The 23,819-nt window shown below is 43.5% G+C and overlaps 1 protein-coding gene across 4 annotated transcripts in view; it reads left to right on the top strand.

Moving 5' to 3' along the window:
• Nucleotides 1–20,782, top strand: part of LOC135577081 (E3 ubiquitin-protein ligase KCMF1) — an 83,408-nt gene extending 62,626 nt beyond the window's left edge. For all 4 annotated transcript variants that reach the window (XM_065044763.1, XM_065044764.1, XM_065044761.1 and 1 more), the window contains 4 exons: nucleotides 4,071–4,172; nucleotides 6,699–6,873; nucleotides 18,504–18,783; nucleotides 20,160–20,782. In XM_065044763.1, the coding sequence (XP_064900835.1) occupies nucleotides 4,071–4,172; nucleotides 6,699–6,873; nucleotides 18,504–18,783; nucleotides 20,160–20,412 (810 nt within the window). In that variant the 3' untranslated portion in view covers nucleotides 20,413–20,782. The remainder of the gene's footprint in view (nucleotides 1–4,070; nucleotides 4,173–6,698; nucleotides 6,874–18,503; nucleotides 18,784–20,159) is intronic.
• The last annotated feature ends 3,037 nt before the right edge of the window (nucleotides 20,783–23,819 follow it).

The raw sequence follows: 23,819 nt of genomic DNA on the forward strand, positions 1-23,819 counted from the left end.
TCCCAGGCACAGATGTGAGGCTGACAGGTCAGTAGTTCCCAGGGTCCTCCTTTCTACCCTTTTTTAAAATGGGTGTGATGTTTCCCTTTTTCCAGTCACCAGGGATTCCACCCAACTGCCATGACTTCTCAAATATCATGGAGAGTGGCTTGGCAAATACATCAGCCAATTCCCTCAGGACTCTGGGATGCATATCGTCAGGTCCCATAGATATATATCTGTTCATGTTCCTCAGGCGGTCACAAATCTGATCTTCTCTTACAGTGGGAGGGACTGTGCAACTCCAGCTTCTTCCCAGGCTTAACTTCACTCCTAACTCTTCTACCTCCTTTTCTCTCCCTGAGTGGTATAGGGGGATGGGGAATGGGGGTTGTGGTCAGTTCATAACTCTTCATCTCTGCTGCTCCTTCCTCCTCGCACTCTTCCCCTGCTCCAGCATGAGGTCCCTCCCACAGGATACAGTCCTCCACAAACTGTTCTAGCGTGGGTCCTTCCCACAGACTGCATTTCTTCAGGAAGAGACTGCTCTTGCATGGGTCCCCCACAGGGTCAAAGTTTCTGCCAGAAAATCTGCTCCTGCGTGGGCTCCTCTCCATGGGCTTGTAGCTTCCTTCAGGGCACATCCACCACCTCTGGTATGGGTCCTTCACGAGCTCCAGTGTGGATATATGCTCTGATGTGGTGCTCTGTGGGCTGCAGGAGGATGACCTGTTTCACCATGGATTTCTCCACAGGCGGCAGGGGAATATCTGCTGTCTGGAGCACCTCCTCCCCCTCCTTCTTCACTGACCTTGGTATAGTGTATGCAGGGTCATTTCTCTCACATATTCTCACTCCTCTCTCACAGCTGCTGCTGTGCAGCTTTTTTACCCTTTCTTAAATATTCTATCACAGAGGTGCTACCACCATGACTGATTGGCTCAGCTTTGGCCAGGGGTGAGTCCATCTTGGAGCTGATTATAACTGGCTCTGGCCATGGGGGCAGCTTCTGGTGTCTTCTCAAACAAAAGTGTCTTTAACATGTACATGAAAAAAAAGCAGCATGGCACAGATCAGATAAACTAATATCAAGAACAGATAAGTTAATATTGTGGTCAGCAACAGTTAAATGGCTATAATAATTATATGTTCCCTCTAATATGCTCTGGTCAAATCTGTCATTATCTTGAACTCTTTGAGTCCCATGTTGGGTGCCAAAAACACTGATTGTGGCTTAACCCCACCTGGCAACTAAGCACCACACAGTTCTTGCTCATTTCCCCCCTGCCCCTAGTGGGATGAGGGGGGAAAATAGGAAGGGTAAAAGTGCAAAAACTTGTGGGTTGTGATAAAGACAGTTTAATAGGGAAAGCAAAAGCTGCCTATGCAAGCAAAGCAAAATAAGGAATTAATTCACTCCTTCCCATTGGCAGACAAATGTTTAGCTGTCTCCAGGGAAGCAGGGCTCCATCATGTGTAATAGTTACTTAGGAAGACAAACACCATAACTCTGAACATCTTCCCTTCTTTCTTTCCCGTGGTTTTTATTGCTGAGCATGATGTTATATGGTATGGAATATCCCTTTGGTAAGTTGGTAAGTCCCTTCCCAGCTTCTTGTACATCCCCAGTCTACCTGCTGTTGGGGCAGTGTGAGAGACAGAAAAGGTCTGTGTGAGACCTGTTCAGCAAAGCTAAAGCGTTGGTATGTTATCAACACACTTTTAGTCACAAAGCCAAAGCACAGCATTATATGGGCTACTGTGAAGAAATTTAATTCTATCCCAGCCAAAACCAGTATACTTGTATAAATATGGAGGTGATGGTAATAAGAGAACAGATCTAGAAACTGTTGAGTCATCTCTGATGTTTGGAGTCTAACTGACTTAAGGCTTTTTAATCATCTTCTGAATTTCATTCAAAGTAATATGGGGATCTGTTAATTTTAAGGGATGTTAAGAGCGTGGCTGCCTTCTTCAGCGTAGGACTCCCTTCTGCTCAGCTGCTGAAGCCTGACCTGGGGCCTCTGCCTAGGCTTAGGGATGCAAGTGCCACTTTCCCATTTGCAGGTTCAACCAGTAGTGAAGCTGAGCACATATTCCAGAGACCCATACACACACATAGGACACTGACATGGCTCATCACACAGACAACCACAGACACAGTGCTGCCTTCATCAGCACCTACATATAGGACTTGCATAAAACATAGGCAGCCAAGTTCCTATCTTCCTCTTCAGCTGGTAGAGATAGGTCACTAGTGAAAGTACACACATGATACTCTCGAGATTCACAAGCACACACACATTCACTGTGATCCGTTGAGTATGGGCATGGCCCCCTTTGTCTGTCCAGTACCCCTGCTTGGATCCCAGGCACTCTTACCTGCTTCACAGATTTCCTACTTGCCAGCTAGTCCAGTTTGATGCTCACTAGCAATCACACATGCACTCACGCACTCATCTCACATTCCAAGTTCCCCTGGGCATACCAGCACAGACCCTTGCCTTCATACTCCTGTCTAGACTTGAGGCTCCTCCCTACTCATTAGCTAGTCCAGCTTGAAGTTTGTTAGCCAATACACATGCACACCAAGTTTCTGGAAGATGCAGACACCCATTCCCCCTTTTCCTAAGCAGCTGGCACCAGGCACCACATGGGCTGTGACTGGTGGTCCTGCTCCAGCCACCAATGCTGGACCCCTCAGTCATGCTGGTTCCCCCCTATTAGCTGTTTTTTTGGACACACACCATTACTGCTGCAGAGACCACGACTTGTTCCAGTAGCTGACACCACAGGCCAGGGATGCCTGCACTCCTGATCTGACTGGAGTAGTTGGCACCAAATCCACTCATGACAGCCCCTCCAGTATCTAGTACTACAGACACAGTCTGACTCCAGTAGCTGGCACCAAATTTTGTTCACATATACAGAGGTCTCACCAGTAGCTGACAGTCTTTGCAGCATACATATACGTGGGACAGAGTGAGATTATGTAGAGAGATTGTTAAGATTTAATAAGATATAGGAATACAGGACAGACTGCGGTGATCAGGCTCAGGGCTCAGCCAGACAAACATACTGACCAGCTCATTTTACATCTGACTGCCCCACTTCATACCCCTTTCTGTCTACCTTCCCCTTTGTTCCTCCCTGTTCCCCCTTCCCCTGCATGTCTCTTCAAAGGTTTGTATGGTTCTGTTGATTTCCTCACCCCTCCCAGTCTGGTGTCCGGGGTCTCCCTTCTAGTTTACAGTCTTATCAGTTGCCATGTCCTGTAAGAGTAGTTAAGACTTAACATACTGTGTGGAAGTTTCTCCTTTCTGGCTTATTAACCTGTGTTCTGTCAAACTTTAAGGCTGGCCTGCAAAACTGTTGCAAAACACTTTTATGGCACACTTCTCTCAGGTGGATGCAATGTCATTGGGAGGAAAAATAAAAATAACAAATGAAGGTTGCTATGGCAGTAAGTGTCCCTAGACTTTTTAAAAAATGTGTGTTTAGGCTTAAGGAAAAAAGCAAAACTATAATCCCATCTCCCAAAATACTCAATAGGGATAAGGAGTTTCTCTTCTCTGCCAAATCTCTACTTGCACATTACCTCAGTGGGTGGTCTCAGTGGTGATACTTTAATGAATATTCACATCTGGTTTTATTCTCCTTCCCACACTTCTCTGGTGAGATGAATGAGAAGTTGCTTGGGGATTCAAAGAGCAGTAAATTAACTTGATAATGTCATAAGCAGGTACCTACAAGCAGTAATCCTGTGTAACCAGACCTACTATCTGTGCTGGAATTGACATATAAAGACAAGTTTGAAAGCCAAAACTTTGCAGATCGGATTTGAAAAATTTTACTTTTTGGTTTCCCTGGTATTATTAAAAGCATAATTACAAGGAAAAGTGGATATTAAAAGATACTAAAATTAACAGCTGCATTTGAACACATTTACTGTTTTAAACCTGTGGCTGTTTAAATATAGGATTAGAATGTGATATTTGAAGTATAAGAATCCATGTCAAGTGATCAACTCTGAATTATGTGATTTGTGTAAAGTTGGTTGTGTTTGGTTTTTTCTCACTTTGTTGTTTCAGATCTGTCCAATATGTGCAGCATTACCTGGAGGGGATCCTAATCATGTCACAGATGACTTTGCAGCTCATCTTACACTGGAACACAGGGCTCCTAGAGATTTAATATCCTTTCTTAAGTTGAGGGAGAAGGGATAGACTGTTCTTTATGATAGCTATAACTGCTTGTTTTGACTGCAAATGGGCTTTAGTTGTAGCTTGACAACGTGGGTGTGTGTTTTTGTTTTATTCCTGATAGCAAAACCTTTTAAAGATGTTTTTGACGCCCAGCTGCTTTTTTTTCTGCACTGCAGTTTTTACCCTTTTTGGTGGTTAGTTCTGATGTCATTTTGTGTATGGGAAAGCAGCAATACAGATGCAATAGTGTATTATAGATAATTAAAAGACTGAAAACAGTAAATTTCACCAAAAGCAAATGTATTATATAATACTTTGAACTTAGAAATTGAGTGAGTGATTTTAAGTGTTCGATTAGTTTTATCACCGTATTTCAATAGGGTTTTTTATTGACTTTTTTAAAGATATAACTAGAAGAGCTATCAGGAGACTTCCTAGGGATTAGGACGGTCTTTCAGTTATCTGCAGATTGTACTGATATAACTACTCTCAATGACTGAAGAGTTCAAACTGTCAGATTCTTTGCACTTCAAGTACAATTTTCTTTTGTGCTACTTAGTCTTAGGAATAGTAATGTGGCACAAAACTTGATAGTTAATTTTTTTCTGGACTAGCTGTTCCGTGTTGGGTGCTATTTCATGTCTTCTGACAGCTAAGACTAAAAGGAAGAAAAAGGGGGAGAGATTTCCCTCTGTCCAGTCGCTAGCAGTTTAGGAAAGGGTATTCTGCGTAGCAGTTAGAAGGGTTTTGTTTAAGCTGTTTTAAATGGCTACACATGTTTCTTGTGAAGAATCTTGTGCAGCCACTGCAAGATATCACTTTTATCCCTGGGAGACTCTGGACAACTCTTTAAATTCCAGTTTCTTTCTTAAACAGTTTTCAACTGTTTTACTGCCTTTAGTCTTGACCACGTAAATGGTTCTAGCTTGGTTGTTTTCAGTATATATTTGCAGTGAGTTAAGAGTTCCAAATGCTTTTTTAACCCCAGCACAGTTGGGTGAGGCATCAATATACTCTTAACTAGTATTTAAATAATGTTGTTTATTTTAAAAACATTTTAAAAGGTGCAGTTAGCAAGCTACTAAGATTCTTTTCTAAATGGGACCAAGGCTGGAATTTTTCAAAATATTTATATTAAGGATGTTATCTTAGTTCCCAAATTTAGCTTAAAAAAATCTCAGAATGGGGGTATTTTTTCTGTCACATGTAGCTATGGAAAGCTTTCCAAACTGTGTGAGAGCAGTAATCAATCAGTAGAATGTTAGTGACAATGTTCGATCGCTACCAGTATCCAGTATCAACAGATTCAGAGGAGGAACAAACTATTCTGTGCTACACAACTATATTCTCTCCCAAGGGAGATTTCCTCCCTCCCCCTAAAACCCTGCAAATGAAATGTTTTGTGCTCTATAGCATAATAGATTTGAAAGAGTCAATTCTTCCTGAAAGTATTTATTATAGTAACTGGATATTCTTGCCAAAAGAAGACTAATAATTTCTCAGTCTTAAATTTCTCAACTCAGCGATATCATGAGGAAATGAATTATATACCATAATTGTACATTGTGGGATAAGTACATTGGGCACCAGTCTGATACAAATAATAGATTTTATACAAGTGATGATAATGCTGGTTTTGAAAATAAGAAAATTTGACATAAGGTAAGCTAAAGCTACTAATTTAGAAATTGGAAAAATAAGATATGTCCAAGGACATTATTTCCTAGCTTAGTAGTTAATTGCACTAGTGCTTCTTAAGATAAAAGGAACCTTTAGCTAGACTGTCTTGGGAGAATCATGTTAACACTCTTCTGGGAAAGATCATCTTTAAATGATTTGCTGATAGTCTCTTAGTATGTATGAAAAAGCTTATATTTCAAGTCATAGCTTTTATAGACATCTCCTAATAAATGTGGGAAATGAAGTGAAAGGGCTTGTTTTCATAATTGAAGCAAATGGAATTTGTTTGAAGAATGAGGGAAGATGAAGCAAAGGGGTATGAGGGAAGTGCTGAATCCTCTGTTGACCTGCAATTCCTTGAAGACTGGAGTGGGTGAAATTCCTTGGATAAAAGCATAAAATGCAATAATTACTGTATGCTCTTGGTAAGAATGGTAATAAAACTTTGTAGATTATTTGCAGTATTTAAATACCCTTCTTTCCCTATTTTGATGTTAAAATCTTTATGTCTATTGAGCCATGTGCTCTGCTGAATATGCATCAACAGTTTAAATTAGCTAGTAGAAAGCGATCCAGAAGGTAGGAAATTCGTCCTGACAATTTTTAGACATGATAAAAAGCCTGGGAAAGATGAATTTGGTGCAAACAGCCTCGGTGCTTTGGATTCAGATCTACAGGTCTGACTGGCGCCATAGCTATGATCACAGTACACTTACAAAGTTGAATCATTGTTTTATGAATGAGGAGTAGTGTGTTGCCTAATTATTCCATCTAGTAAATGTTGTTGCTGTTTAACACTTGATAGCAAATGATTTTTCTTAACTGTTTGGTTATGATGAATCTAGTGGCGTTCGTCATGTACGTAGAATGTTTCACCCAGGCCGGGGTTTGGGAGGCCCCCGTGCACGTAGATCAAACATGCATTTTACTAGCAGTTCCACTGGTGGGCTTTCATCTTCTCAGAGTTCATATTCTCCAAGCAATAGAGAAACCATGGATCCTATAGCTGGTAAGAGCTGTGACCACTGATTTTAGCTCAGAGTCCTTAAATAGACTTTGAAACAGAATCCAAGATGATAATAGTTGCCTTTTCTGTGCTTTGAAAAAAAGAAATATATATATATATATATACACACACACACACACACACACACACTTTCAGGTGTTGTAATTGATGGGTGCAAACTAATGAAAAGTATCCTCAATTGGATTGTCTACAGGGACTGGACCTGAAATTTCTGAAATGAAAAACACTGTCCCTTTAGAGACTTAAAGGCTCATTCCCTTGACTGACCTGTCCACAGGTGGTATCAAAGAATGGTTGAAGTTGGAAGGGACCTTTCAAGATCATCTAGTCCAACACCCCCCACCATCCCCAAGCAGGGCCACTTAGAGCAGGTTTCCCAGGACCATGTCCAGTCAGATTTTTAATATCTCCATGGATGGACTCCACATCCTCCCTGGGCAACCCGTTAGTGTTTTACCACCCTCACGGTAAAAACTGTTTTTTCTTGTGTTCAGAGGGATTCCATTTGTTTTAATTTGTGCTCACTGCCTCTTTCCCTGCCAGTGGGCAGTACACAGAAGAGTCTTTCCTTCATTCCCTCCCATCAGGTATTTATATACACTGATAAGATTCTTCCCCCTTGAGCCTTCTCTTTTCCAGGCTGAAGAGTCCCAGGTCTCTTAGCCTCTCCTCATATGATATGTATGTAATTTTAAATGTAATTGTACTTCAATGCATCTAGCTTTAATTTGCCACGTGCATAGAGGTGATAGAGATGAATCTTATTTTTTTTAGCACAAACCAAGTGCTGTACTTGATTTCAGCAAGACAAAATTTCTTCAGGTGAAATATTATTGATAGACATTTAAAATGTGCTCAGTTTACTTTCAGAGTACAGTTTGAATGACAGGCTTGCTGATTTTTAGGAGGTCTTTTAACTCTTTAAAAATTCTTAAATAACTATTTTAATAAGCATTTTATATAGAGCTGAGTGACAGGCCTGCCTTAAGGCTGTGCAAGGGGAAGGTAAGCCCAAATTCAACCTTGAGCTGACTGACACAAGAAACTCACGAGACAAAGGAGAACGGACTCTGCTCAGGGCAGTAGGAAGAACCTTCCCCTAAAGTGCCCCTACGTAACGGATACAATGCTCTGGGGTTTGAGAATGAAGAGCACGTGAGTAATGGACAGGATCCAGGAAGAGCTGACCATGCAAAATTGATCCAAGCATCCTTCCACAGTAGAACCAGTGCCACTAGAGAAGCACATAAAGTATTAGTAATTGGAGATTGCTTACTGAGAGGTGCAGAAGCACTCATTTGCTGTCCAGGCAATTTTTCTAGAGAAGTCTGCTGCCTACCAGGAGCTTGAATTTGTGACATCACCGAGAGGCTGCTGAGCCTGGTGAACCCTATAGATTATCATCCGCTCCTACTATTCCACGTAGGGTCCAATGATACTGTTCTCTGTCCTCCTGGTCAGAGGAAGGGGTTCAGGAAGGAGGAGAAGAATTGAACAGGTGAATGCCTGGCTGTGTGGCTGGTGCCATACTCAAGGTTTTGGCTTCTATGATCATGGATCTGTCTTTGAGAAGCTGGGTCTCTTGGGAGCTGATGGGATTCACCTGACCAAGTGGGGCAAGAGGGTCTTTGCCAACAAGCTGGCCAGACTTACAAGGAGAGCTTAAAACTAAATTTAGTGGTGCAGGGGGATAGAGTTTTGAGCACCAGACAGGAGCCAGGGGTTGCTGGTATATTAGGAACCAACAGGGAAACACCTGTGAAAAGCCTCAAAGGAATTAGGGCATGTTCCTCTAAAAAGGTGACAAGGCTGATAGCCCAGCTGAAGTGCCTCTATGCCAATGCACACAGCATGGGTAACAAAGAGGAGGAACTGGAATCCACTGTGCAGCTAGAAAGCTATGATGTAATAGCTATTGCTGAAACTTGATGGGGCAAATCATGACTAGAGTGCTACAATTGATGGCTATAGGCTGTTCAGAAGGGACAGTCAAGAAAGGAGGAGGGGTGGGGGGTTTGCTCTCTATCTAAACAAAAAAAAAAAAAAAAAAAAAAAGGGTTGACTGCACAGAGCTTTCTTTGAAAAACAGCAATGAGCAGGTTGAGAGTTTATGGGTAAAACTTAGGGGCCAAGTCAACAAAGGAAACCTCGTGGTTGGTGCTTACTACAGGCTGCCCAATCAAGGGGGGATGCTTCAACTGCAGGAAGCATCACACTCCCAAGCTCTTATCCTGCTGGGGGATTTCAATCAATTAATTTCTTAATCCAGGTGACAGACAGCCCAACCAGAGGAGAAGGGTTACTGGAACTCTTGCTCATCAACACAGTTGTTTAAGGAACTAATGGAAGGGACCTCCTGGGAAACTACCCTTGGGGCTGAAGGAGCAGAAGAGAGCTGGCAGCTGTTTAAGGACATTTTCTCAGAGCTCTAGATTCCCATGTGTAAGAAATCAGGCAAGGAAGGCAGGAGATCAGCATGGCTAAGGACCTCCTGGTGAAACTAAAGCATATGAAGGAAATGCACAGGCAGTGGAACCAGGGACATGTATCCTGGGGAGAATATAGAGAGGCTGCCTGGATGTGTAGAAATGGGACCAGGAAAGCTAAGGCACAGCTGCAGCTGAATTTGGTGAGGGATGTGAAGAATAATAAGAAGGGCTTCTACAGGTATGTTGGCCAGAAAAGAAAGATTAAAGAAAATGTACACCTCCTGATAAATAAGACAGGGGAGCTGGTGACAACTGACACGGAGAAGGCTGAGATACTCAAAATTTTTTTTGCCTCATTTTTCAGTGGTAATCTCTCTTCCCACACCTCTCAGTCCCCTGAACCTCAAAGCAGGGACTGGGGGAATGAAGTCCCCCCCCCATCGTAGGAGAAGATCAGGTTTGAGACTGTGCGAGGAACCCGAACGTACACTGTTCCATGGGACCCGACAAGATGTATCCCAGGGTCCTGAGGGAATTGGCTGATGTAGTTGCCAAGCCCCTCTCCATCATATTTGAAAAGTCATGGTAGTCGGGCGAGGTCCCCAGTGACTGGAAAAAGGGAAACAACCCTAGGAACTCCCGACCGGTCAGCCTCACCTCTGTACCCAGTAAGATCATGGAACAGATCTTCCTGGAAGACATGTCAAGGCATATGGAAGGCAGAGAGGTGGTCAGAGACAGCGAACATGGCTTCAGCAAAGGCAAATTGTGCCCGACTAATCTAGTGGTGTTCTACAGTGGAGTGATTGCATCAGATTTCTGTAAGGCTTTTGATATGGTCCCCCATATCATTCTTGCCTCTGAACTGGAGAGAGGTGGATTTGACTGATGGACTGTTCAATAGATAAGGAATTGGCTGGATGGCTGTGTCCAAAGAGTTCTAGTCAGTGGCTCAATGTCCAAGTGGAAACCAGTAACGAGTGGTGTCCCTCAAGGATCTGTACTGGGACCAATACTGCTTAATATCTTCATCAACGATGTAGACAGTGGGATCGAGTGCACCCTCAGCAAGTTTGCGGATGACACCAAGCTGAGTGGTGCAGCTGATATGCTAGAGGGAAGGGATGCCATCCAGAGGGACCTGGACAGGCTTGAGGAGTGGGCCCGTGTGAACCTCATGAAGCTCAACAAGGCCAAGTGCAAGTTTCTGCACCTGGGTTGGGGGATCAATGCAGCCTGGGGGATGAACGGATTGAGAGTGGCGCTGCAAAGAAGGACTTGGGGATATACTGGTGAATGAAAAATTGGACATGAGCCAGTAATGTGTGCCTGCAGCCCAGAAAGCCAATTGTATCCATAAAAAGTGTTGCCGTCAGGTCGAGGGAGGTGATTCTCCCCCTCTACTCCGCTCTTGTGAGACCCCACCTGGAATACTGTGTCCCGTCCAGCTCTTGGGTCCCCGGTACAAGAAAGACATGGACCCATTAGAGCGGTTCTAGAGGGTCACAAAAATGATGAGCGCTGGAACACCTCTCCAATGAAGAAAGGCTGAGAGAGTTGGGGTTGTTCAGCCTGGAGAAGAGGCGGCTTTGGGGAGACCTTATTGCAGCCTTTCAGTAATTAAAGGGGGCTCATAAGAAAGACAGAGAGAGACTTTTTTTCCAGGGCCTGTAGCAACAGGACAAGAGACAACGGTTTTAAACTGAAAGAGGATAGGTTTAGTTTGGACATAAGGAAGAATTTCTTTTATGATGAGGGTGGTGAGACACTGTGACAGGTTGCCCAGGCAAGTTGTGGACGCCCCATAATTGGAAATGTTCAAAGTCAGGTTGGATGGGGCTTTGAGCAACCTGATCTAGTGAAAGATGTCCCTGCCCATGGCAGGGGGGTTGGACGAGATGATCTTTAAAGGTCTCTTCCAACCCAAACCATTCTTTGATTTCTGTGTCATGTTTTGGTCAGGTTTAGGAGAATTTTCAAGAGGGAGATGTTTCATGTCTCATTTTTAACTTCCAACAATCACGCAGGAATGTTTTTAGGATTTACAGATATAATCTCTCAGTATTTTTTCAACTTTGTGATTTTCAAGAATAAGTTCTCTATAAAGAGGTAAAAATAAAAATTGACGGAGAAGTTGTTTTTTAAAAGAGCTGTAATTTGTCCTAATGTAAAATCTTAAGACATCAATCTTACGCTTGTATAGTGAAAGATAAGTGTCAGGGAAACTTCAGAACTTTCTGCACTTAGATAAGTTCCTGCTATTATCTTCCTTTGCTTCAGATCCTGGAAAAGGCATGAATGTTTAAACTGTAACTTCTTATTGTTAGGCTGTGATTCCTTGAGAGGCAGTGAACTAACTTAAAAGTACATTGCTTTTGAAAGAGGAAGCTGCAGCTCCACACATCCCCCCCCCCCCCCCGGCCCTTTCAATAGGCATTGTTCCTTTGCCTCTGTTGTGCTGGCTGCTCTTCAGACCATCTGTGAGCTGATTTAACTCACTGAAATAAGCAGAAAAATAATAGAAAAATTTAGTTTGGAATTGACCTCTGCAGGTTGTCTATTTCAAACCCCTTTCTCAAAGGAGGTCTGTTTAGATCAGGTTGATCAGGTTGCTCAAGGCCTCATTCAGTTGAGTTTTAAATGCCTCCAAGGACAGAGATCCTACAGCCTTTCTGAGCAACCTCTTCTAGTGTTTAAGAGCCTTCATATTTTAAAAGGGGGTAGTGGGGGGAATGTCGCGGGTTAACCCGAGCTAGTAATACAACCATGATAGCTGCTCGCTCACCCCCTCCCCCACGCCCCTCAACAGGGGAGAGAATCAAAAGGGAAAGGAGAAAACTGGATTGAGATAAACACAGTTTAATAAAATAACATAATACTAATATATTACTAGTAAATATATATATAAAATAGAAATAAAAGATACTTAAGGCAATTCCTCATGAACACGCTGAGCAGCCAGTTCTAGGAAACAGCCCGGTCCCAGCAGCTGATCCCAAAGAGAGAGAAGAGAGGAAAAAGGCAGAAAAGCCCAGAGGCCTCTGCAAAATGGCAGAAGGCCGGGCTAAACGTCCCAAACGAGCTTCCCGGCTACCCCAGAGAGAGAGAGAGAGAGAGAGAAAGAACCAGAGAGACTGGTAGAGCCAAAACTGGAAGGTCCCACTCTTATATCCGAAGCATGATGCTAATGAGATGGAATACTCTCATTGATCAGTCTGGACGTCAGTCAATCTCTGCCCCCCTTCCTCGACAACTGTAAGCAGGGTGCTCAGAATGTCCTTGGCTCTCAGACCAGAGCAATTAAAAACATTAGCTCTGTGCTGGGGTGTTATCTGCTTGTTCTCAAACTAAGTCCAAATAATGAGCACGCTAGCTATGAAAAAGAAAGGTTTCTAACTGCATGAAGAAAATTAGCCCATTTTCAGTCAAACCAGCACATTCCACCCCTTATTCCATACCATTCGCGGCATGCTTAGGCCTTATTAATACATTCCACCATTTTAAGTACATAGTGCTTACCTTGGCGGGTTTGTGGAAGTATAGTATAATCAATTTGCCAAGCCTCTCCATACTTATATTTTAACCGTGGCCCCCCACACCATACAGGCTTTAACCGTTTGTCTTGTTTGATTTCGGCGCATGTTTCACATTCACGAATAACCTGTGAAATAGTGTCTATAGTCAAGTCCACCCCTCGATTACGAGCCCATTTAGATGTTGCCTCTCTTCCTTGATTCCCTGCAGCATCATGGGCCCACCGAGCTAGGAAAAGTTCACCTTTATGTTGCCAGTCCAAATCCACCTCAGCTACTTGAATCTTAGCAGGCTGATCCGCTTGCTGGTTGTTTCGATGTTCCTCAGTGGCTTGACTTCTAGGCACATGAGCATCTACATGACATACTTTTACAGGCAGGCTCTCTAGCTGGGCAGCAATGTCTTGCCACAGTGTGGCAGCCCAAATGGATTTACCTCTGCGCTGCCAGTTGCTTCTCTTCCATTGCTGTAACCACCCCCACAAGGCATTTGCTACCATCCATGAGTCGGTGTAGAGATAAAGCACTGGCCACTTTTCTCATTCAGCAATGTCCAAAGCCAGCTGGATGGCTTTCACTTCCGCAAATTGACTTGATTCACCTTGTCCTTCAGTGGCTTCTGTGACTCGTCATGTGGGACTCCACACAGCAGCTTTCCACCTCCGATGTTTTCCTACGAGACCGCAGGATCCATCTGTGAACAGTGCATACTGCTTTCCAGTCTTTGATACTTTATTATACGGTGGTGCTTCTTCAGCATGTGTTATTTCCTCCTCATCTGGTGACATTCCATAGTCTTTACTTTCTGGCCAGTCTGTGATCACTTCTAAGATCCCTGGGCGATTGGGACTCCCTATTTGAGCTCGTTGTGTGATCAACGCAATCCACTTACTCGACGAAGCATTGGTTGCATGGTGCGTAGAGGGAACCTTCCCTTTGAACATCCAGCCCAGCACCGGCAGTCAAGGTGCCAGAAGAAGCTGTGCTTCCCTTCCAATCACTTCTGCAGCAGCTCGGACCCCTTCATATGCTGCTAGTATCTCTTTTTCAGTTGGAGTATAGTTGTCCTCGGATCCTTGACTCTGAAAACCTAAGGGTCGACCTCGAGTTTCTCCTGATGGTTTGTGCCAGAGGCTCCAGGTAGGGCCGCTATCTCTGGCTGCAGTGTAGAGCACATTTTTAACATCTAGTCCAGTCCAGACAGGCCCAAGGGCTACCGCATGAGTTTCCTCACACTTAATTTGTTCAAAGTCTTGCTGTTGTTGTTCAAGGCCCCACTCAAAATCTTTCTTCTTCCAAGTCACTTGACAGAGAGGGCTCACAATTTGGATGTAGTCAGGAATATGCATTCTCCAAAAACCTACAATGCCCAAGAAAGTCTGTGTCTCCTTTTTATTAGTAGGTGGAGACATACCTGCAATTTTCTTGATGACATCCATTGGGATCTGACAATGCCCATCTTGCCATTTTATTCCTAAAAACTGGATCTCTCGTGCAGGTCCCTTGACCTTGCTTCATTTTATGGCAAAACCAGCATTCCAAAGAATCTGAATTATTCTCTCACCTTTCTCGAAGACTCCTTTCGCTGTGTCGCCCCATATGATGATGTCATCAAGCGTTTTGGGGCTTTACCTTGTTCCAGTGTGGTTTGGATCAGTCCACGGCAGATGGTAGGACTGTGTTTCCACCCCTGGGGCAAGCAATGTCGCGTGTACTGGATGCCCCTCCAGGTGAAAGCAAACTGCGGCCTGCACTCTGCTGCTAAAGGAATAGAGAAAATCGCATTAGCAATGTGAGTTGTGGCATACCACTTGGCTGCCTTTGACTGCAGGTCAAATTGCAGTTCTAAGGTGTCAGGCACAGCAGCACTCAATGGTGGCTTAACATCACGATAGTCTCCACTTGTCACTAGACTTATGCACTGGCCAAATTGGGCTGTTAAAAGGTGAGCGAGTCTTACTGATCTCACCCTGGCTTTCCAGTTGACAAATCGACTTCTGGATAGGAATCAAAGAGTCTCAATTGGTGCAATATTGCTGGCGATGCACCCTCGTGGTAGCAACTGGCACCTGCTGATCGTCAACCCTCAGCAGTCCTACAACAGAAGGGTCCTCTGAGAGACCAGGCAAAGTAGACAGCTGTTCAATATTGTCAGTGTCCACAGCTGCTATGCCAAATGCCCTCCAATACCCTTTCGGGTCCTTAAAACACCCTCTCCTGAGGTAGTCTATGCCAAGGATGCACGGAGCATCTGGGCCAGTCACAATGGGATGCTTTTGCCAGTTTTTCCCAGTTAGGTTCATTTCAGCCTCTATTATAGTCAGTTCCTGGGATCCCTCAGTCACTCCAGAAATACTGATAGATTGTGTTCCTTTATAGTTTGAGGGGATTATCGTGCACTGAGCACCAGTGTCCACCGAAGCTTTGTACTCCTGGGGTTGTGTTGTACCAGGCCATCGTATCTGCACAGTCCAGTAAACTCTGTTGTCCCTTTCCTCTGCCTGGCTGGAGGCAGGGCCCCTCTAATTTGTGTTTTGCACAGTCTCTGGGTATGAATTAGAGGTTCCTTCAAGAGCATCAGAATCTCTTCTACCCCTTCTGGAAACTGGAGCAGCCATTTTCCTAGGAGTTTTTCCTTTTAACTCAAGTACTAGTTCCTGGAGTTCCGAGGTAGGTCTTCCATCTCATCTCCTCATGTTTTCTCCCTGGTCACGTAGGAAAAACCACAGTGTACCTCTCTTTGTGTACTTCTTCTGTCCCCTCTCTTGAGATTGGAAGTGCCTTCTCCTAATAGCTGAAACAGAGGTTCGTACAGGTCGTGAATGGAACCTGTCCTCTCTGAGTGCTTTGATTTCTCGCAACAGCTTTTTAAACCGGTCATCAGATTTTTCACACAGTTTCTCCACAGTCGAGACACAAGCCCATAGAGAGTTAGCGAGGCTGTCCTCAAAGTCCCGAAGCTGCTTAATCACTTCAGCAGTGTTTTGTTGAGCTGCAGCTGTCCAGGTCGTTGATGCCAATGACTTAACATATGACGGTGGTGCGCTTCGTACAAACCTGCGCCACATAAGTCATGTACAAAGGATTCTATCTGGATCTGTCCCCTCTTGGCTGTTTGGCTCAAAATAGATGATCTCCCGCACAGCTAATTCTCTCAGGAACTGGATACCTCTCTCCATAGTATTCCATTTCCCTGGATTACATATAACATCTTCCTTGAAGGGAAACCTTGCCTTCATGGCTGTCAGGAGTCGACTCCGGAGCATGGAGGAGTCTTTCTCTCTTGAAATGGCCCTACCAAGGGTGGCATCCCTTGACAGAGATCCCAGCTGCTTGGCTCCCCTACCTTCTAGTTCCAGACCATCAGCTCCGTTATCCCAGGATCGGAGCAGCCAGCTAACAACATTCTCGCCTTCACGAGGACTGAAGTCTTTCCTTTCTTATATCCAAAGCATGATGCCAGTGGGATGGAATACTCTCATTGATCAGTCTGGATGTCAGTCAATCTCTGCCCCATGTCTGCCCCCCCTTCCTTGACACCTGTAAGCAGGGTGCTAAGAATGTCCTTGGCTCTCAGACCAGAGCAATTAAAAACATTGGCTCTGTGCTGGGGTGTTATCTACTTGTCCTCAAGCATGCTAGCTATGAAAAAGAAAGGTTTCTAACTTCATGAAGAAAATTAACCCATTTTCAGTCAAACCAGCACAGAGGGGATGCAGAAAATAAACCCCTTTGGATGTAATTGTATTTTCCCATGTTTCCCTTGTCTGACTCTTGTCCTATTGCTGTGTGCCTCTGAGAAGAGTCTAGCTTAGTCTTGTTTTTCCAGGCTGAACAAACCCAGTTCTCCTGCTCTTTCCTCATGTACTGTGTTCCAGCCTCCTGATCATCTTGGTGACCCTCCACTTGGCTTGCTCTGTTATGTCACATGGCCCTAAACTGGAACCTAAAACTGGACACAGTACTCTGGACGTGGCTTCACTAGTGCCAAATAGAGGGAGAGGATCACTTCCTGGAACCTTCTGGCTGCACTCCCACTTCTAAAAATGTCCCAGCAAAAGAGAATTAAAAATTTTCTGTCATCTTAGTGAGTTAAGTTAGGTCGTGGGTCTGTAAAGCACTAGAGTTGGTGCAAGAAGGGAGGATGTCTGTGTGTCCTGGGTGTTAGTTCAGCTGAGTTAAATGTGAAGTGGCTGCCTTGGTTTGTTTCAGCCTCATGAGGCCTTCCCATTTAGGAGCATGTATAATAAAATGGTATTCATTCTCTCTCTCTCTCTTTTTTTTTTTTTTTTCTTTTTTTTTTTTTTGCATTCAGAGAATGTAATGCAGCCTGGCTGGGGGTCTGTGTCATGCCAAGCCTGTGTCTCAAATTCACATCTGCTACCAGGGTTCTGTTAAGTTGAACTCAAAGTGATCTTGCAAACAGAGAGGATAAATACATCTGTTTTACTTGGCAGTGTTATAAGTCTTCCTTTGTATTGGGGCAATAATTAATTAGTACATGCTACCAGAAGTTAGAACTTGTGCTTGTAACAGACCTGTAAACATTATTTATTTTTCTCCTTGTCGTGATTATCAGTAATTAGTGAAATAAAATATTATTGGTAGTTAATCTCGATGTGATTGGCTGTGCTGATTAAAAGTGACTTGAGCATTTACTGTTGGCATTCCAAGTGTTCCTGATGCAATGAGATACTGCATTATGCTTTATTCCCCTAAGAAAAGCCTAGTTTCAAAGCAAGATAAAGTAAGATGGAAGGAAAATTTTTAGGAGCTGTAATAACAACTTGCAGCTTTAATGAAGGTTGGATGGATGGGGAGAGGGAATCTCCTACTTCTGCCCTCCTTGTATCAAACACAACAAAGTAGTACTCACAACCTTGGGTGGAATATAATCTATGGTAAATCACTGAGCAATAACTTATTATTAACATTTATTTTGGGAAAAGCTTAGCATGGACAGAATTTGTCACAGTCTTGAATTTTGGAGGGAAGGGATCCAGGCTAGACGTATTTATTTATTTAATCGTTACAATTTATCTTTTTCCAGCAGAGGTCAAAAGTTTAACAACAAGCCCTGCTGTGGTCAAATATTTTTCATATAATGCAACATTTGAAAAACCTTTCTGAACTGGATATTTTCTAAAAATGTCTGAAATTATGCTGTAATGTTTGTCATTTCTGTAGCACAGCTTCCCTCTGGAATACGCATTGAAGGTGCATTGGGGGATATAAAGCCACCAACCGAAGTCAGAATTGAAGTGGTTTCTTAGTCAATAACTATTTTGACTCAAAGATAAAATTTTACAGAATTGTTGCACAGGATATTGCTTATATGGTGTTCCCTATAGGTTGACTTTTATTTGTTTAAAAAGCTATAAGCTTTGACTCTCTTATTTGTGCACAGTTCTTTACTCTAGATCATTCGTAATTTTCCTTACCCTATGGGCTTTGAGACACGGGACGCTTGTAATGAATAGCCCATAAAGCTTTTCAAATCAATATGATTCGTTCATTAATGTCATTGATGAAAGGTTTAAGAAAGCAAAGGAATTGATATACTGGTATTCAGGACATATTTATGCTGTTATGTGATATGTATTTAAACAGATTTCAGTTTCACTGTAGAAACTTCTCTCTTTTCTGGCAGAGCTTTTATCTCAGTTATCAGGCGTGAGACGTTCTGCAGGGCAGCTCAGTTCTTCTGGCCCTTCTGCTTCTCAGTTACAGCAGCTGCAGATGCAACTGCAGCTGGAGCGACAGCATGCACAAGCAGCAAGACAACAACTGGAGACTGCACGCAATGCGACTAGACGCACTAACACGAGCAGCATCCCCACCACTCTTACACAATCTATAGCAGCAACCAATACATCTAACACAGAAAGCAATCAGCAGACTATACAGAATTCCCAGTTTCTTCTTACAAGGTAACTTGTCCTATGGTTTTAACTCTTCTGCCATTTCTGTTTTCCTTGGTCCTGTTATGGACAATGCCAGATCCCTAATGAAGTTTGCAGTTGAGATGCTATGCTTTTGTTTGCATTTGTAACAACTCCTTTTGAACCCTGCTGTGTGTTTCTTCCTAGACAATGCATAAATATTACTTGCTGTTTCTCAATTTGAAGAGAAACATAAGGGATATTACTTTGGTAAACCGTGCTTGTTTACCCTACTACTTCTGATAAAACGGGAGCCTTTGCAATAATATGTTTCAAACTTTTATACTGCTAATGTGAGGGGAGAGAACTTAAAAAGTAGTTTTATTTAATAGGAAATGAATCTTTAATGAAGGCTGAAGGTTGAATAGAGGTTTATATATAAAGTATTTTGGATGAAAAAAGCAAATATGGAATATGCTATTAATAAGCAGAATACATACCTGTTTCAGAAAGTGTAGTTAGATCATAGAGTTCTATAGAATAGAATAGAATAGAATAGAATAGAATAGAACAGAATAGTTCAGCTGGAAGGGACCTACAATGATTATGAAGTCCATTCTGCTATTGAAGAGTTGCGCGCTCTCATTCCAGCTCTTTTAGGAGGTTTAGAATATTGATTTTCTGGATTCAAGGCGGGGGGGAGTGTTTTTCAATCACATATTGAGAAAGAGCACAGGTATTTAAACAGTTTCTGTGTCTAGAAACCTGGGTTGGGACAAGTTATTGCTGTCATGCCAATTTTTGTCAAAACTTGTGATAACATCTCAATCCAAAACTTTCTGAAAATAATAACCTTAGCGAAAGTATCTGCAAATGTCAGCCACTGATCCTATGAGCTAGGATAGAACTGGAGCAAGCGATTGCCTTGTTTCTATTAGGTGATGGTGCATGCACTGATAAGCGAAGTGAATGATGTACTGTGCTTTGGGAATCTCTGGGCATTATGTGTGTAGTAATGTATTTTGCATCATGCTTGCATTTAGAAGTTGTCCTGGGGACAAAATGAGTGCTTAAGGGATAACTAGAGAATCTTAACACCCCTTAAAACAAAACTCTTCTGAAGGAAAAGAAACTTCAGGAATAGCTATTTCTTTCCTTCAGGCTTAGAATGTACTTCTGTGAAGATTTTTGAAGCATCTAAGAACAAGTTTGTTAAATGTCTGTATTCTTGCATCAGGAGTGCCAGGTGTTGTCCAATCTGTACATGTTGAAAGAATTGCAGCAGTACCTAGGTTGTTCTCAAAGGAATGGCTTTCAGATGTTATTCAGCATGTTTCAGTCCAGCTGTTTAGGAAATTAGTGAAAGCCCATTTTGTTGATGATACCACTAAGCCCGTCTTTTTTCTTTCTGTGGTGCTATGCAGGTTGAATGATCCTAAGATGTCAGAAGCAGAGCGTCAATCAAAGGAAAGCGAACGGGCAGACCGCAGCTTGTTTGTTCAGGAGCTTCTACTGTCCACTTTGATGCGGGAAGAAAGTTCCTCCTCAGATGAGGATGAACGGAGAGAGATTGCTGATTTTGGTGCTATGGGCTGTGTAGATATTATGCCTCTAGATGTTGCTTTAGAAAACCTAAATTTAAAAGAGAATAATAAAGGAAATGAGCCTCCTCTTTGATGACATCCCACTTTACAGACAATGTCCTCTGTGCTGTATTTGCCAATGAAAGTGGACAACAACTATCTTGGGTTTGTTTTGGTGATTGTAATTCCAGGTCTGTCACTCTTGTTACATTGTGTACATTCAAAGGAAGAGAGAAAAGATATATACGATAATCATTTCCACTTAACCAATTTTTACTTTTAGCAGGTAAATATAGGTTGCAGTGCGGAGAAAACAGCTCTGCATCCTGTAGCTTGACGTGCAAAAAGCTCTCCTAATACTCCACATTCAAACTGAAGAGGAAAAAATGAAAAATCTCCAATGAAGCTGCTGTGTGTATTTATGAATATTAATAAATAAAAATTGCTTGGATGGTTTACCTTAACTACTGCATTTTTTTTTTTTTTTGCAGCGTACATGAGTTTTAGTGACCTTGTCATTTAAAAAAATGTGAGTACAATGAGTAAAACTATAAACCCCCAAAGCTTTTCAATTATTCAAAGGTAATGTGACAAAAGAAAAATATTAATGCTCACTAGCAGTTTGTGGCCATGAAGTAGCCTTTAAGTAACACATGACCAATGACCTTTTTATGTGCTCTCCCTGCATATTAATTGAAACTCTGGGCCATATTTTTGCTTCCAGAGTGTGACGTTTTGCTATATTGTGACCACTCTGTTGCCCTGTTAGACATCATATCCATGTGGAACTGAAATTTGTATTCATCTGTAGGAGACAAAAATCAAGGGCCACTACTGGAATCTACCAAAAAAGGGCTTCTGCATGCCCCAAACCCAAATTTTGTTCACTTTTCTTTAAAGTTTTCCTTGTTGTGTTAAATATACTTTATTTAGGTGAAAATTATTCATATATTAACTGTCGGGGGGGAGGGGGAGTTAACCTGGATTATGAGATGGTAGAGTTCAGGAACTCATGTGGCAGGAACAGAATACCAAGCAGAATTGCAACCCTGGACTTCAGCAGGGCGAACTCTGGCCTTTTCAGACAATTGCTAGGGGAAATCCCGTGGGCAAGGATACTTGAAGAGAGTTGGTTAGCATTCAGGGACTGCTGCTACCAAGCTCAAGATCAGAGCATCCTGACACGCAGGAAGTCAAGGAAGGGAGCCAGGAGACCTGCTTGGTTAAACAGGGAACTGCTGGGCAAGCTCAAGTGGAAGAGGAGAGTTTACAGATCATGGAAGGAGGGGCTGGCTACTTGGGAAGAATATAAGGCTGTTGTCAGAGGATGTATGGAGGCAACTAGGCAAGCTAAGGCCTCCTTAGAATTAAACCTGGCGAAGAGGGGTCAAGGACAACAGAAAGAGCTTCTTCAAATACATGGCGGATAAAACTAACACTAGAGGCAATGTAGGCCCACTGATGAGCGGGGTGGGTACCCTGGTGACAGAAGATACAGAGAAGGCAGAGTTACTGAATGCCTTCTTTGTCTCTGCCTACTCTGCCAGAGGCTGTCCTGAGGAGCCCCGTACCCCTGAGGCCCCAGAGGAAGTCAGGACAATGGAGGAGTCTGCCTTGGTTGATGAGGACTGGGTTAGGGAGCAGTTAGGCAATCTGGACATCCATAAATCCATGGGTCCAGATGGGATGCGCCCGCAAGTGCTGAGGGAGCTGGCTGAAGTCATTGCTAGGCCACTCTCCATCATCTTTGCTAAGTCGTGGGAAATGGAAGAGGTGCCTAAGGACTGGAGGAAAGCAAATGTCACTCCAGTCTTCAAAAAGGGCAAGAAGGAGGACCCGGGTAACTATAGACTGGTCAGCCTCACCTCCGTCCCTGGAAAGGTGATGGAACAACTTATCCTTGGTGGCATCTCAAGGCATATCAAGAATAAGACGGTCATTAGGGGCAGTCAACATGGCTTCACCAAGGGGAAGTCATGCTTAACCAACCTCATAGCCTTTTATGAGGACATAATGAGGTGGATAGATGATGGCAGAGCGGTGGATGTGGTCTACCCTAATTTCAGTAAAGCATTTGACACAGTCTCCCACAGCATCTGCAGCGATGAGGAATGACGCATACAGACGCAGACAGAGATGCACAGACACGGAGTTCTAGTTAGCAGCGAGAGCAGAACTAGGCAGAGCTGAGCAGAGCTGAGCCAGGCTGAGCTGACTTTTATTAACAGTTCTCAATTTATAGGTGTACAGATACGGACCTGGACTAAGGGGTTAGACAGGATGTTTTTTCAAAAGATGTTGTCCCAAACACACCACCCTCGTGACTGTTTTCTGTCACGTTCCCATGCATATCTTGTGGGCAGCGTTCCAACCCACTCATTCACACACCCAGGCCCTTTATATTTTGACTAGTTGCTGTGATCTAATTATGTTAGTATTATTTCTTCTTTGACCGTCCGGATGGTCGTGTTAGTATTGATCTTACTTTATCATCCAGGTGGCTGGAACCACACATCTTGCTTTCCCACATCTTGCTTTCCTACAGCATCCTTGCTGCTAAACTGAGGAAGCGCGGTCTGGACGAGCAGGTAGTGAAGTGGACTGGGAACTGGCTGAAGGAAAGAAGCCAGAGAGTTGTGGTCAATGGGGCCGAGTCTAGTTGGAGGCCTGTATCTAGTGGAGTGCCTCAAGGGTGAGTACTGCGACCAGTACTTTTCAATATATTCATCAATGACTTGGATGAGGGAACAGAGTGCACTGTCAGCAAGTTTGCTGATGACACCAAACTGGGAGGAGTGGCTGACATGTCAGAAGGCTGTGCTGCCATCCAGCAAGACCTGGACAGGCTGGAAAGTTGGAGGGGGGGAAATTTAATGAAATATAACAAGGGCAAGTGTAGAGTCTTGCATCTGGGCAGGAACAACCCCAGGTCCCAGTATAAGTTGGGGAATGACCTATTAGAGAGCAGTGTAGGGGAAAGGGACCTAGGGGTCCTGGTGGACAGCAGGATGACCATGAGCCAGCACTGCGCCCTTGTGGCCAAGAAAACCAATGGCATCCTGGGGTGTATTAGAAGGGGCGTGGTTAGTAGGTCGAGAGAGGCTCTCCTCCCCCTCTTCCCTGGCGAGACCACATCTGGAATATTGTGTCCATTTCTGAGCCCCTCAGTTCAAGAAGGACAGGGAACTGCTGGAGAGAGTCCAGCGCAGAGCCACAAAGATGATTAAGAGAGTGGAGCATCTCCCTTATGAGGAAAGGCTGAGGGAGTTGGGTCTCTTTAGCTTGGAGAAGAGGAGACTGAGGGGTGACCTCATTAATGTTTAGAAATATGTAAAGGGTGAGTGTCACGAGGATGGAGCCAGGCTCTTCTTGGTGACAACAAATGATAAGACAAGGGGCAATGGGTACAAACTGGAACACAGGAGGTTCCACTTAAATTTGACAAGAAACTTCTTCACAGTGAGGGTGGCAGAACACTGGAACTGGCTGCCCAGGGAGGTT

Source organism: Columba livia, chromosome W, assembly GCF_036013475.1.
Source record: "Columba livia isolate bColLiv1 breed racing homer chromosome W, bColLiv1.pat.W.v2, whole genome shotgun sequence".
NCBI classification, from domain to species: Eukaryota; Metazoa; Chordata; class Aves; order Columbiformes; family Columbidae; genus Columba; species Columba livia.